General features: G+C 42.9%; 1 protein-coding gene across 1 annotated transcript in view; it reads right to left on the reverse strand.

Moving 5' to 3' along the window:
* LOC108793349 (alcohol dehydrogenase 1-like) overlaps positions 1 to 12959 on the reverse strand; it is a 71428-nt gene that overhangs the window by 43093 nt on the left and 15376 nt on the right. Inside the window, exons 8-10 of the mRNA XM_018564265.1 lie at positions 8057 to 8186; positions 6393 to 6531; positions 1508 to 1523 (exon numbers count right to left, since the gene is read on the reverse strand). Of these exons, the coding sequence (XP_018419767.1) occupies positions 1508 to 1523; positions 6393 to 6531; positions 8057 to 8186 (285 nt within the window). The remainder of the gene's footprint in view (positions 1 to 1507; positions 1524 to 6392; positions 6532 to 8056; positions 8187 to 12959) is intronic.

Here is a 12959-nt window from a genome sequence, read left to right on the forward strand (position 1 = left end):
ACCGGGTTCCCTCACCTCTCGATCCTGTCACGGCTCTCTGCCGTGACAGGGGGAGGGGCTGGATTCCCCTCTCCCCGCTCTGATCTGCCAGAGCTGACTGGCGGAACGGACGGGGGAGGGGGCGGGTACAGCTGGCTCGGCCTCTAGATAGGCAGAGCCAGCTGTCACTCACGCAGCTGGGCGGAACCCGTCATCTAAGTCGGGATCCGCTCCAGGTGCGGCGTCTCAGTATACCGCGAGCTGTAGCTCGCGGTATACTGAGCTTAGGGTGACGGGAGGACGCTAGTTTGTGTCCTCCCGTTACCCCAAGGAGAACTATGGGGAAAAACACTGACCCCATAGTTCTCCTTTAAGTTCAACTTTTAGTGAATAGACCTGCTATTTTGAACTAATTCTGTAACACAACAATGTATATGTGGGTGGAGCTTGTGGGTGGGTGGGGCTTGTATATGGGCGCAGCACAAGGTGGCCCCATAATCTTATATTGCCCGGGGGCCCCATGTGTTGTCAGTCCGCCCCTGGATCGAGAAGAGTTGACTACTGCAGCAGAAGCGGTTTTATTTTTAATTTTTATAGCTACTGGGGAACCCTTTTTGTTACTGGAAGAAAACAGGTGCAGTTGAAATTTAAAGTGACACTAAACTCAGGAGTTAAATCGTAAAAATGCATTCAAGCACCTTAAAGGAGACCTATGAGGTGAGTACTTTTCGCTCACCTCATAGTTCTAGCTGACCTGTGACAATGAGACTGTCACAGGTCGGCTCAGTAGATTGGGAAGTGAGCGAACACATACCGGCATTCGCTCACTTCTCGATCCTGTCACGGCTCTCTGCCGTGACAGGGGAGGGGCTGGCTTCCCCCCTCCCTGCTCCGATCCTCCAGCGCTGACTGGCGGAGCGGACAGGGCAGGGGGCGGGTACAGCTGGCTCTGACTCGAGATAGGCAGAGCCAGCTGTCACTCACGCAGCTGGGCGGATCCAGACATAATTGTCGGGAATCCGCTTCAGCTGCGGCGTCTAAGTATAGCACGAGCTGTAGCTCACGGTATACTGCGGCGTCTCAGTATACCGCGAGCTGTAGCTTGCGGTATACTGAGCTTAGGGTGATGGGAGGACGCTAGTTTGTGTCCTCCCGTTACCCTAAGGAGAACTATGGGGAAAAGCCCTAACCCCATAGTTCTCCTTTAACTATTTACAAAAATGTATCTTATTTGTGTATCACTCAAAAGGACATTGTCAGCACCAATTCAGAGATGATTTGAGGACCTACAGCCGAGTGATACACAAATAAGCTGCATTTTTGTTAATAGTTAGGGTACTTGAATGCATTTTTTAGATTTAACTCCTGAGTTTTGTGTCACTTTAAAGCAACTAATTCTTATTTTTTTTCACAATAGTAAAGTACTATAGGACGAATAAACTAATGTGATTGTAAGCCCTCAGGGGCAGGGTCCCCCTTACCATCTTGTCTTGAATTGTATTGTGATTGTGATGTCTTCCTTATATTGTAAAGCGCTGCGCAAACTTTTGGCGCTATATAAATCCTGTATAATAATAATGTGAAATTTGCATTGGAAGCATTATCCTTCATGCAAGCACCTATATATATACCTGTGCTAATCCGATGATCCCCAGGGGAGACTAAACCAGGATAAACATGGGAACAGTACCAGATTTCCCACAAGGCCAACCGAGGCCTGGCCTCGGGGCAGCAGGGAGTAAAGGGAGAGCAGGGGTGTGGAATTCCTATTTCCTGACACCCGGACAAGCAGTTCTGCGCTCTGGGTGGGTAGTTGTATTCTACATTTAGCCCCGCTTTGGACAAGCATGGCTAAATGTACAGTCGGGTATCTGCCGCTTGTTTTGTACAAGTGATCCCGGCAATGTCGCTGAGATCACATGTATGCAGCTTGCATACAGGGGGGCGCATTGAGGAACCCGGCATTGGGGCAGCAGAGAGTAAATCTGGCCCTGCATGGAAAGAAAGGTCCTACGCTGGTCCAAACACATACAGTATATAATAACAACATCTACATAGGTTTAAACAGTACTAATGTAATAACTGGATACCCTGATTTTCTAAGTAGATTCTAGCATCAGCATAATGTTATGAAAAATATCATGCTAAATTTAGTTTTTCCCTCCAGTTTAAATATGAAAACGAAAGCACATTTATAAAAGGGACTAATATGCAGGAGTAATATTTAACCACTTATTTTGGTGTAATCAGAGCTGATTTAATTTTTGGGGCTGCTGAAAGCTACTTAGAATAATTACTAATAATAAGTAATTACTGGTGTTGTGAGTGTATACATCGCCAATACAGGGCGTTATTCAATGCAATAAAAAGGTTTTCCATTCTCTGCCTCAAAGTAGAAAACCCCTTTACTATTTTTTTCCTGTGTATACTCAAGAACATAGAACTTAGTTTCTTAAAAACATGTTACATGGCTTTGAAACATCACATTTGCAAGCGAGAACAAGTCCACATGAACCTCCTAGGGTCAGGATACATTCTATATTTATGGTATTTGTTACAACTTGTATAATGGTATGAGGAAAAAAACACCCTGGCAGCAGCCCATATGCCAAAGTCTATTTTTTTCTAAAAGGAGATAATTCGGGTGAAAAACTACAATTATACCTGAGCACCCTATTTTTATAAAAATTATAATAAATTTAGCCCTGCTAAATAAAGTGGTCAGATGATCAATGGTAGTATGCCATATAAAGAGTTTGCGTGCTTTGAATATATGTATATCTTCAATTTACTATAAACTGTGTGTATACTGCATAAAGCTGGTCATACACACCCTACTGAATTGACCATAACTTGAGCCATGGGTAGCCCTGTCAGCACCACCCTTCTTGACAAAAGCCACTTAAAAAATGAAAGGAGCTATGTGGAAAATTGTCGACCAAACATTTCTTGCATCCTATCAGATGGTGCTGCAGCTGTGTAAATACAATAGCTGGCAAGGGAGATTCCTCCATCCACATTGTTTAGCATAGATAGAAAAACAAATTAATTTGTCTTGTTCATCTTGCGGGGCTGAATGAGATCAATCTAAACATGTATAACTAGCCTAAGAAAGAAAGCACTTTAGCAATGGTTACACGCACTAGTATAATGGTGATAAACAGATGTGAACTGTGCTTAAAAGGAGAATTATGGGGTGAGTGAAAAGCACTCATCTCCATAATTCAAGCCGACCTGTGACACTGATCGGGAAGTCAGTGAACACACACCGCCGAATGCTGACTTCCCAAACCTCTCCCTGCAGAGAGCAGTGACTGTCAATCATCACTCACCACAGGGATTCCCCCTCCTCACTCTGCGCTGACTGGAGGAACAGATGGGGGAGGGGACAAGCACAGCTGGCTCTGTCTCTAAAGAGGCAGAGCCTGCTGTCAATCAGACAGCTGGGTGGATCTCAACAATATTGTCAGGATCCATCCCAGCTGTGGCTGTGGCACTGCGCTCAAAGCATATAGCGAGCAATAGCCCGCTATATACTTACTTTTGGGTCACGTTTTGGGTGAGGACATAGTGTAGGCGACCCTGTGACCCTGAAGAGAACTATGGCCAAAAAAGTTTGGCACATAGTTCTCTTTTAAAAAGAGTATCTAAACTGAATGCCAAAAATGTAATATACAGTATTTCAGCTTACCAGTCCTTAGATGTAGTGGCTGCATTTGTTTATTTTTTCAGGCTTTTTTCCCCATTATTGTCACCTGGTAATCCTTGGATAACACAATCACCCAATGTATCTATGGCGGGTGCCAAGGTTGTCACCATAGGACAGGACTACATACGCGTCTTTCTCTTGTCATCATAACATGGGTTTGGCTTGAATAGTCATTTACAAAAGGAATATAATACAGGTTGTGCTTTCAGTTCAGCTTACAGGAAGTCACAAGGACACTGCCTTTCTGAATAGATCGATATGTATTTTCTTTACATGTTCTTTACATGTTCTTATCCTGAAAATGAAAACTAATGCGTCAACTGCATCTAAGGACTAATAAGCTGCAACATATTACATTTTTGTTTTGGAGTTGGAAAGGAAGACCTATTTTATCCATGCACATACATGGTGAATGACCATTGTTGTTGCTTGTAGGATACAAAACACATTCATTTATAAACATCAACCCAGAATGCCTTCATGTTGCAGTACAAGCTAGCTACCCACACTCATATAGGGTTGGGGAACTCTAGTCCTATTGCCTACAACAGCACCGCTCATGGAGAATTCAGGCAGCAGATCTTCCAGTACAGCCTTCTTCTTGAAATCCTATCAGTTCCATTTATAGCAGTAATAAGAATGGAGAGTTTAAAATACATTATTAGCTTTGCTGACGTTCACAGAGCTGGCAGCTCACCCAACTCTTTTATTTTGCTATAGCTAGGTAGCATCAATATATACAGTACAGTGTATAAAGAGCCACGTAGATCAGTTTCTATCCCCGAGAAGTTTACACTAACTAGAGCATTCAAAAGGAAACACAAAAACATACAAGGTACATGCTGATAGTGACTGCTTATGGTAGAAAATGAACTCAAGACCACAGGGTTATTTGTACAAAATTGCCAGCCTATAAAATAAGAGACAAAACAGTATACTTACCTTTCTGGCAGCCCATGTATTGAAATGCTGCCACTTTGCTGCTCCCTGGCCAATGCAGCCTTTCGAGTGTGTCCTGCTACCTGCTTCCCCCAATGCACACTCTAGTTCTTCCCGCTGGTTTGTATGTTCTGCAGTGACATACAGGCTGGTGAAAGGAACCACATTGTGCCGTGGAGGAGCACATCTTTGACATAACCGGAAGTGTGAATATCTGTATTGGCCAGGGAGCAGCAATGCAGAATATTTCAACACATGGTCAGCCGGAACGGTAAGTACATTGAGGGGAATTTATCAAAACTGGAGCAGACAAAATCTGGAGCAGTTGCACAGAGCAACCAATCAGCTTCTCTCTTGAGTTAGCTCAGTTAAGATTTGAAAATGAAAAAGGGGAGCCGATTAGTTGTCGTGCACAGCTGCTCCAGATTTTCTCTGCTACAGTTTTGATAAATCCCCCCATTGTCTCTTATTTGACAGCCTTGCTACTGTATACAGGTGACCTTGCAGGGACAGGTACAAAATGTAGCACTAATAATTAAATGAAAACTGTAAAGTCTTGTTAACAAGATTTTACATAGCCTGAGGCGATGTCATTCCGGGAAAGGGGGGGGGGGGTAGGGGTTGGGTAAGAGTGCCGACAGGAACACTTGTTGTGCCTGGGGGGGTGTGAGGGTGGCAGAGGGCACTGGACCACTCTGTCAGCATTCTGTGTGGCGTCCCACCCAGCTCACTGATGTCACTGGTTGCCAGGAGCTTGGCAGGATGCAAGCCACAGTGTCCTGCTCAGCCCTTGGGAACCGGTGACATCAATGAGCTGGGCGGGATGCTAGACAAGGCATCACAAGTTCCTGGGACACTGTGGCTGCCCCCCTCACCCCCTTCATCACCCAAATTCCCCCCAATGAGATGCTATCTGAGGCAACCGCCTCAGGCTCCTTCATTATGGAGATGACCCTGACCATCTCCCCAGAGAGTCCACATATAAATAGACACAGTAGAGTCAAACAGGTTCCTCTAAAAAGGATTACCACACCGGTAGCATAGCTAAGCCATAGTAGGCCAGGTAAATTCAAAGCCTGACAGGTAGGAAAACCTCATCCACAGTCTTTGCTTCTAACAAAGAGTGCAACATCCCAGTATTACCAAAATTAACCCTTTTTAAGCCAATTTGGCTTTGTCTGAAACACACATAGGAGGGAAATCGGAGATAAATGTAAACCCCTTCCACTTGCAAGCACTGGTTTCATTCACAATATAGAAAATACCTGTATTAAAATAAATATTTAATACATGACCTTGGATGGAGCAATCAATGAGTCTCATTTGACGGAATTACTTGTCTTTAAATTTCAGCTTGAGCCTCTATAAACTATATAAATAACTCGATAAACTACAAGTTTATTTCAGCAGAAGGTAAGAAGAAACTACAAACCATGTAATTTGGAGCCTATAGAGCCACCTACTGGCTGAATAGAGCATGAATAAATATTCATATCCTACATTTTATATTTGCCTAACTGAAAGAAAGAAAAAAAAACAATCTCTGTGGAATCACAGATATTTCACAACTGTTGAGAGAGCATAGGAACATGTAATGCTTTTTGTACAAGGCACAAGGGTTCTATGCAACACACACGCGCTCTTTCTTTGCAGCCAGTTGTGAAATGCTTAAAGTAAAGCAATAGAAGAGTGAACTCTGCACTTCTTACTTGTTATCATATTCTTCAACAGATTGCGGTTTTAATCGCCGACATTGACAACATACCTTTCACCTTTACGCAAAAGCTCAAATCCTTTGTTTATTTCAGTAAAAGGCAACCTGTGAGTTATCAGAGTATCCAATTTAAACTTTTCTGATATCATATCGCATACAAGTTGAGGAACACAATCCTTGCTCTTAAAACCTAGGGAACAAAAGATGTAACAAATAAGCCAATGTTGATTTACAGCAATGTGTTTCACAATTAAAAAACACTTGTACAGTATGTTTAAGGTGTAGTCATGTACCGTCTAGTTACAGAATGGTGTGCAAATAGCTGTTACTCTTTTTCTCTATAGAGCAGTGGTTCTCAGCCTGTGTAACCTCAGGACCCATATTTGTAATTGGTCATTAAGTCATGACCCAAGTCGCAGTAGTGATCAAACTGTAGGTGGGAGGTGCGTTTGGGGTGCCATTCAAATAAAAAGGCAACGCAACACACTTTCCACACCAGAAGGCGCAGTAGGTGTGATTGCATGGTACAGTGCATTATTCGCACAGGACTGTGTAAATAACGCACTGTACAAGTGTAAACTGGCACTCAAAAACACACAACACATACACAACCACAGACACAATCTCACACATTCACAGACAATCTCACATACACACTCCAAAAAAAGTCGTACATTTTTTTTTTAAGATCCACCCAGTCTCCCTACCTTACGAGAACTTGAATGGATCTTCAGCCTGGGGTCCAGTATGGACTGCTCTGCTGTGACGGGGCTCCATCCATATGTGCATTGCTTGTACAGCTCCCTTGCGTGCCCTGTAGAGGTGTCGGGAACCAAAATGTGACGTTGCTCTGGTCCAGGCACCTCTACAGGGCACGCGAAGAAGCTGTAAGAGATGCACGTATGGATGGAGCTCCCTCATGGCCATACTCTGAGCCCACCCCACCTCAAGCTGACACTCTGCACTGGGCAGCATATTTTGAAGGCTGCTTGTTGCAAGAACTGATAGGAGAACGTTTGAACCCCGGTCAGACTACAAAAGGTAGTCTGTCTGTGTACCTTTGGGAGATTTCCCTTCACATTTTTTCCTGAAGATGCAACAAAAAGTGAGAGATAATCACCCAAATTGAAGGCAATACATAGCTGTCACTTTAACAGGTGTCCTCACTGGAAGATTTACCCTCACCTATTGTCCTTGTGAGGATTTCCCATCACTTTCTGTTTTGATGACAATGGTCACCAGTAAAAATTGTGAGGGTTAATCTCCCCAGCGTTGACACAGGCAACAATAAAACCCTGACATGGGGTTCTAAACCTTCCACATACTTACCAATACTAAACAAAACCCCAAAAAGCAAACAATTAACTAAACATTAATAAGGGGTCTATTCAGTAAAGGGTGAAGAGTTTGGAGCAAGCAGGAGAAGTGAACAATCTAGGCCAAAAAAGCTGATTTGAAGAAATTCTTCAATTCAGCTCACTTTCCAGTTCAGCTATGTTGTCCTAGATTGTTCACTTCTCCCGCCTTCTCCAGACTCTTCACCCTTTTGTGAATAGACCCCTAAGTGAAAAGCTCTTTGTCCCTTTTATTTTAATATTTTCTAAGCATAATTCCCCTGCTGTTGAATGATTAACAGTAACTTGTGATGATTACAGACACATCGAAAGCCTTTCGACCACATAAAATAAATATTAATTGAACTAGATTCAAATTACCTCCAAATATAGCTCCTTTCATAGTGCGTCCAGTAAGAAACAGCATGGGATCGAATGTGATTTTTTCAGATGTTACTCCAATAATAACTGTGGTACCAGAGCCAACATAAGTGGACTGAAGTGCAGAAACCTAAAACAATATGAAATGATACCTAAAACATACTGAAGCTATGTACGTTAGCTATACCTTTAGAACATTACAATACATTTAGCTATAATACACGTTGAAGCGGATTTCCGGGGGAAAAAACTATTCAGAATATAGTGGGTCTGTCACAGTTCAGCTGCAGACTTGCAGCTGAGCTGTTACTTGTAGTTCAAGTATATACATATCTTGTACCCCTGGTTCTGCAGGCATACAGGGCTGTGCTGGGGGTTGTAGTCCTCCAGGCATGTGCTCTAAACCTGACTCACACTTGCACCTGTCTGCAAGCTTTAGGCGTCGGCCGACTTCTCCCGCTGTTTCTTATGCAGCTTCTCGGCCAATCAGTGCAGTCCGCTTGTGGCCAATCCTGTGTATCCTCCCTCTTCCTGTCTCTATTTAAACCCAGGACAGCAAACGGCACGCGGCCCGAGCAATGCTTTCCTAAGCTAGTTGCCGAGTCCCCCATTAGTGACTTACCCTGAATTCCTGGAAATTTTCCCGTGTACCGAACCTTTGGCTTGTCCTTGGAAAATCCCTGTCTACTGGCTGCCCAGTGCTTCCCTTTTGTCCTTGGAAATCCCTGTCTACAGTCTAAGCTGTACTTCACTTTGTCCCTGGAAGTCTTTAACCTGTCCCTAACCTTTGATTTGTACCCTGTACCTGTTAGGTGAGTTGGGTGGACCTAGGGATTGTGACCTGGGGTCAGCACGCAGTCAAGCCCATCTCCACCATCAGGAGCTCTGGCGAATGCCGTCTGGCTCTTAGATTCCACATCCTGGGGGACCCCATGCCACCTAATCAGCATTGCAGCACCCTGACTTGTATTTGAACTTCCAGCTTATGCTGACTTCCACTGCCTCGTTCACATACCTGCTCTGTTCCCTGCTTGTACTCCAGCTCTGGGAGTTGTCAGCCTACACTGCTTGGACACTTTTCTTTAAGTGTCCCTGCCAGTGTAGTGAAAAAGGTCCACATACCTGACTCCAGTTTATACATGTGAGTCCCAATCCATGACAGGGTCGCCCTCTCTACTGCAAGGGTTAACTGCTCATTTTTCCAAAGAGATGGTAAATAGGGTGATATACTTATCCTTGCTTCCTACTTATTTGCTTCCCTAGGCTTCCTCCATTTGGGCAACCAAATACCCAAAGCTACTTCATCTTGCTACATGACTGCTTACAGCTCTCTAACATAATCCTGTACAATGCAGGACCAGCATCACCTTATCCATCATCCTCTAGGCAAAACAAGCAGTTAACACTTACAGTTGATACAGTTGGTGGACTAAATACAAGGGTAAATGTTTTCTTTCCCTGGTGTTCAGCTTTAACATAAGCAAATTGTGCATCTCCTGCAAAAACTTTGTTGAGCTTAAGGTTTAGTTTTAGAAGCCATATCAGGCTATTGTTGTCTGCCTCTGTTTAGAAACTGGTGGCAAATCCAACATTTCACTGGAATAGGAGGTAAAGGAAGTCTTCCAATGGAGAGGTCTATATTGGTAACAACTGTCTAAAGGAGATTTGCCCTCATTTTAGAGAGATTTCTTCTCACTTTTGGGTTGATTTATGAACATTTAGCAGATTAATTCTCCTTGCGAATCTGTGTATTCTGTGCAAATATGCATGTTCTTCATATATTTTAATTTCAGATTTAATGTAATGCAATACCACATCATGGTCACTAGATGGCGTGGAGAAGAATAGAAAAAAAAACTTCCTATGCTTCTTAGCTCCATCAAATAGCCATAGAGCGCTATTACATTACATTTGACCTGAATTACTTATTTCCTATGCTGCTCTGCTCCATCTAGTGACCATAATGCAGCGTTACATTACATTTGACCTGAAATACTTATTTAGTATGATGCTCTGCTCAACCTAGTGACCATAATGCAGCATTACATTTGACCTGAAGAAAATATACTAACAATGTTAATTTTTGCCTCTATTCGCACAGAACAAACAATCTCAAAGATGTGCAGGGTGAATAGGTCTGTGATTTTTTTTTTTTTTTTACAAATAAATTCCTTTCTGTTACAAAAAAATGAAGGATGTAGCCAGGACAAAAACAATAAGCATGTACCCTGTATACAGGAAAATAAGGAAATCTTCATAAGGAATCTTCACAAGGGGACACACACAAAAACAAGCTTTAACCCTTTCACACTTGGCTTTATATATAAACATGGCTGACGTGTTGATACAATCCTGCCTTTAGCCCAACACATGTTGTAGCTGGAAAGGACTTGTATGAAAAGTATGAAAGCGTTGGCCTCATATCTGTGTAATTTGTGTGACCATATTCCCATTAAAAAAAAAACCCTATGTTGTCTCAGAACTTGATTGATCCTATCAATATGTAGTAATGTGGTCAATCATCGAGTAGCCAATACAAATAAGCAGATCCATCAAATTATGTAGCTCTGAAGCCAAGTCTCAAGCCACTTTGCTACATGTCAAATGGTTTGAATTACAAAACTAAAATTCAAGTTTACACAGTTAAGGTAAAAGATTAAACTTGACAACTAACTGTTGAGATGTTTATTTAGCCATCGGATGCCAAATCTGATAACATTTTCAGCAACAATATCTATTATATAGATTATACATTGCCATCAGTGAATCACGGGTCATCACTGCGTCAGTAGATCTGAATAAAGTTTTGTGGGAAAAAAATACATCCAGTACTAAGCTAATATTACAAAAATATATTTAATAGTGCGAGTAGGATTCTTCGATTCTTCAGCGAGGAAGGTACTATTCTATAGGAATTCTATAGGAATTCAGATTAGATGATCATGGAGTTACCAAGCCATGCCATTTACCGGACAAAAACACAAAGAGGGAGAACTATGATGTGAGTGCTTTTCACTCACCTCATAGTTCTAGCCGACCTGTGACAATGAGACTGTCACAGGTCGGCTCAGTAGATCGGGAGGTGAGCGAACACATACCGGGTTCGCTCGCCTCTCGATCCTGTCACGGCTCTCTGCCGTGACAGGGGGAGGGGCTGGATTCCCATCTCCCCGCTCCGATCTGCCAGCGCTGACTGGCGGAACGGACGGGGGAGGGGGCGGGTACAGCTGGCTCTGCCTCTGGATAGGCAGAGCCAGCTGTCACTTACGCAGCTGGGCGGATCCCGTCATCTAAGTCGGGATCCGCTCCGGCTGCGGCGTCTCAGTATACCGCGAGCTGCAGCTCGCGGTATACTGAGCTTAGGGTAACGGGAGGACGCTAGTTTGTGTCCTCCCGTTACCCTAAGGAGAACTATGGAGAAAAACACTGACCCCATAGTTCTTTAAATAATATCTTGACTATTGTAGCTTTGTTTAAAGTTTGCCTTCCTTTGTTTTGCATGGAAAGTAAACACAGCTGCGAACAAATTATTTCCATACCGATTTAGCTTTCGCTATTTAGTATCCAAATTGCTTGCTGGGATACTAAACATCACATACTCTCTAAAACATAATTTTTATTTTTGGACACCGATAGCATCTTAAATGTAAAGTGCCTTTTTCATTATTGCTGTATAATAGGTTAACACATGAAAAGGCTTTACTACAAAAACAATGGCAGTTATACATGTATGAATAATATTTCATACAATTTATACCACTGGATAAAAAATATGGAACAGATTAGATAGAAACCAGTAAGTTACACGTACAATATAAAAGGAACTTGTAGTTTTATTATTTGCTTTAAGATATATATATATATACACACACACACAATTATGACAAATCACGGCTTGAATTATCTTGCTTTGCATTTAATGAGTCTATCTCATATGTTAGTTTCACCTTTTAAGTTGACTTAGTGAAATAAATGAACTTTGCACGACATTCTAATTATCCGAGTTTCACCTGTATATATATGTGTGTGTGTGTGTGTGTGTGTGTGTGATTTGCTTAAAAGTAGATAATCTTATAAATATGTATTTATTTTATCATTGCATGGTCCTTATTTGTTCATATTCTTAGAAGCAGCCATATCAGTTGGTTACATACGTGACCTATACTCATACTCACCCAAATGCTCCAATACTTACCTCCGATACCGGAACTTTCAGTGCCGAGGGAGCATGGAGCCAGCTTCCTAGCGAATCAGGAAGCCAGGAGGCAGGTCATGATGTGCCACCGTCTTCCTGATTGGCTAGGAACCCAGCTTCACTTGTTGCTAGGCAGCCTGGCTTCCTGACCAATTAGGAAACTGGACGGCACCTCATGACTCACCACCCCGTTTCCTGATTGGTTAGGAGGTCAGGAAGCCAGGCTGCCTAGCAACAAGTGAAGCTGGCTTCCTTGCCAATCACGAAGCCGGACGGCACCTCAAGACTCGCTACCCCGCTTCCTGATTGGTCAGGAGGTCAGGAAGCCAGGCAGCCTCGCCAAGTGAAGCCGGTGTTCTTTCTCTAGAACACAAGCTTCACAGGCAGTCAGGAACTTCCTGATAATCGGGGCACACGGCACCAGTACTCGGTACTCAGTATCAGTGAGTACCAAAAAGAAATAATCGGTACTCATACTCGATACCAAAAAAACAGTGTCGGTGCATCCCTAGTTAGAATGACAGAACATAAACCCTTTCCTTATTGCCATTACATTCAGGGAAGATTTCTGTAGTTTACACACTGTAAAGTAAAGACATGGGGGGAATTTATCAAAACTGAAGCAGACAAAATCTGGAGCAGATTTGCATTGCAGCCAGTCAGCTTCTCTCTCTCATTTGCAAATCTTACCTGAGCAAACTGAAAACA

The sequence above is a fragment of the Nanorana parkeri genome, unplaced genomic scaffold (genome assembly GCF_000935625.1).
Source record: "Nanorana parkeri isolate BGI_ZX_2015 unplaced genomic scaffold, ASM93562v1 scaffold742, whole genome shotgun sequence".
Lineage (NCBI taxonomy): Eukaryota > Metazoa > Chordata > Amphibia > Anura > Dicroglossidae > Nanorana > Nanorana parkeri.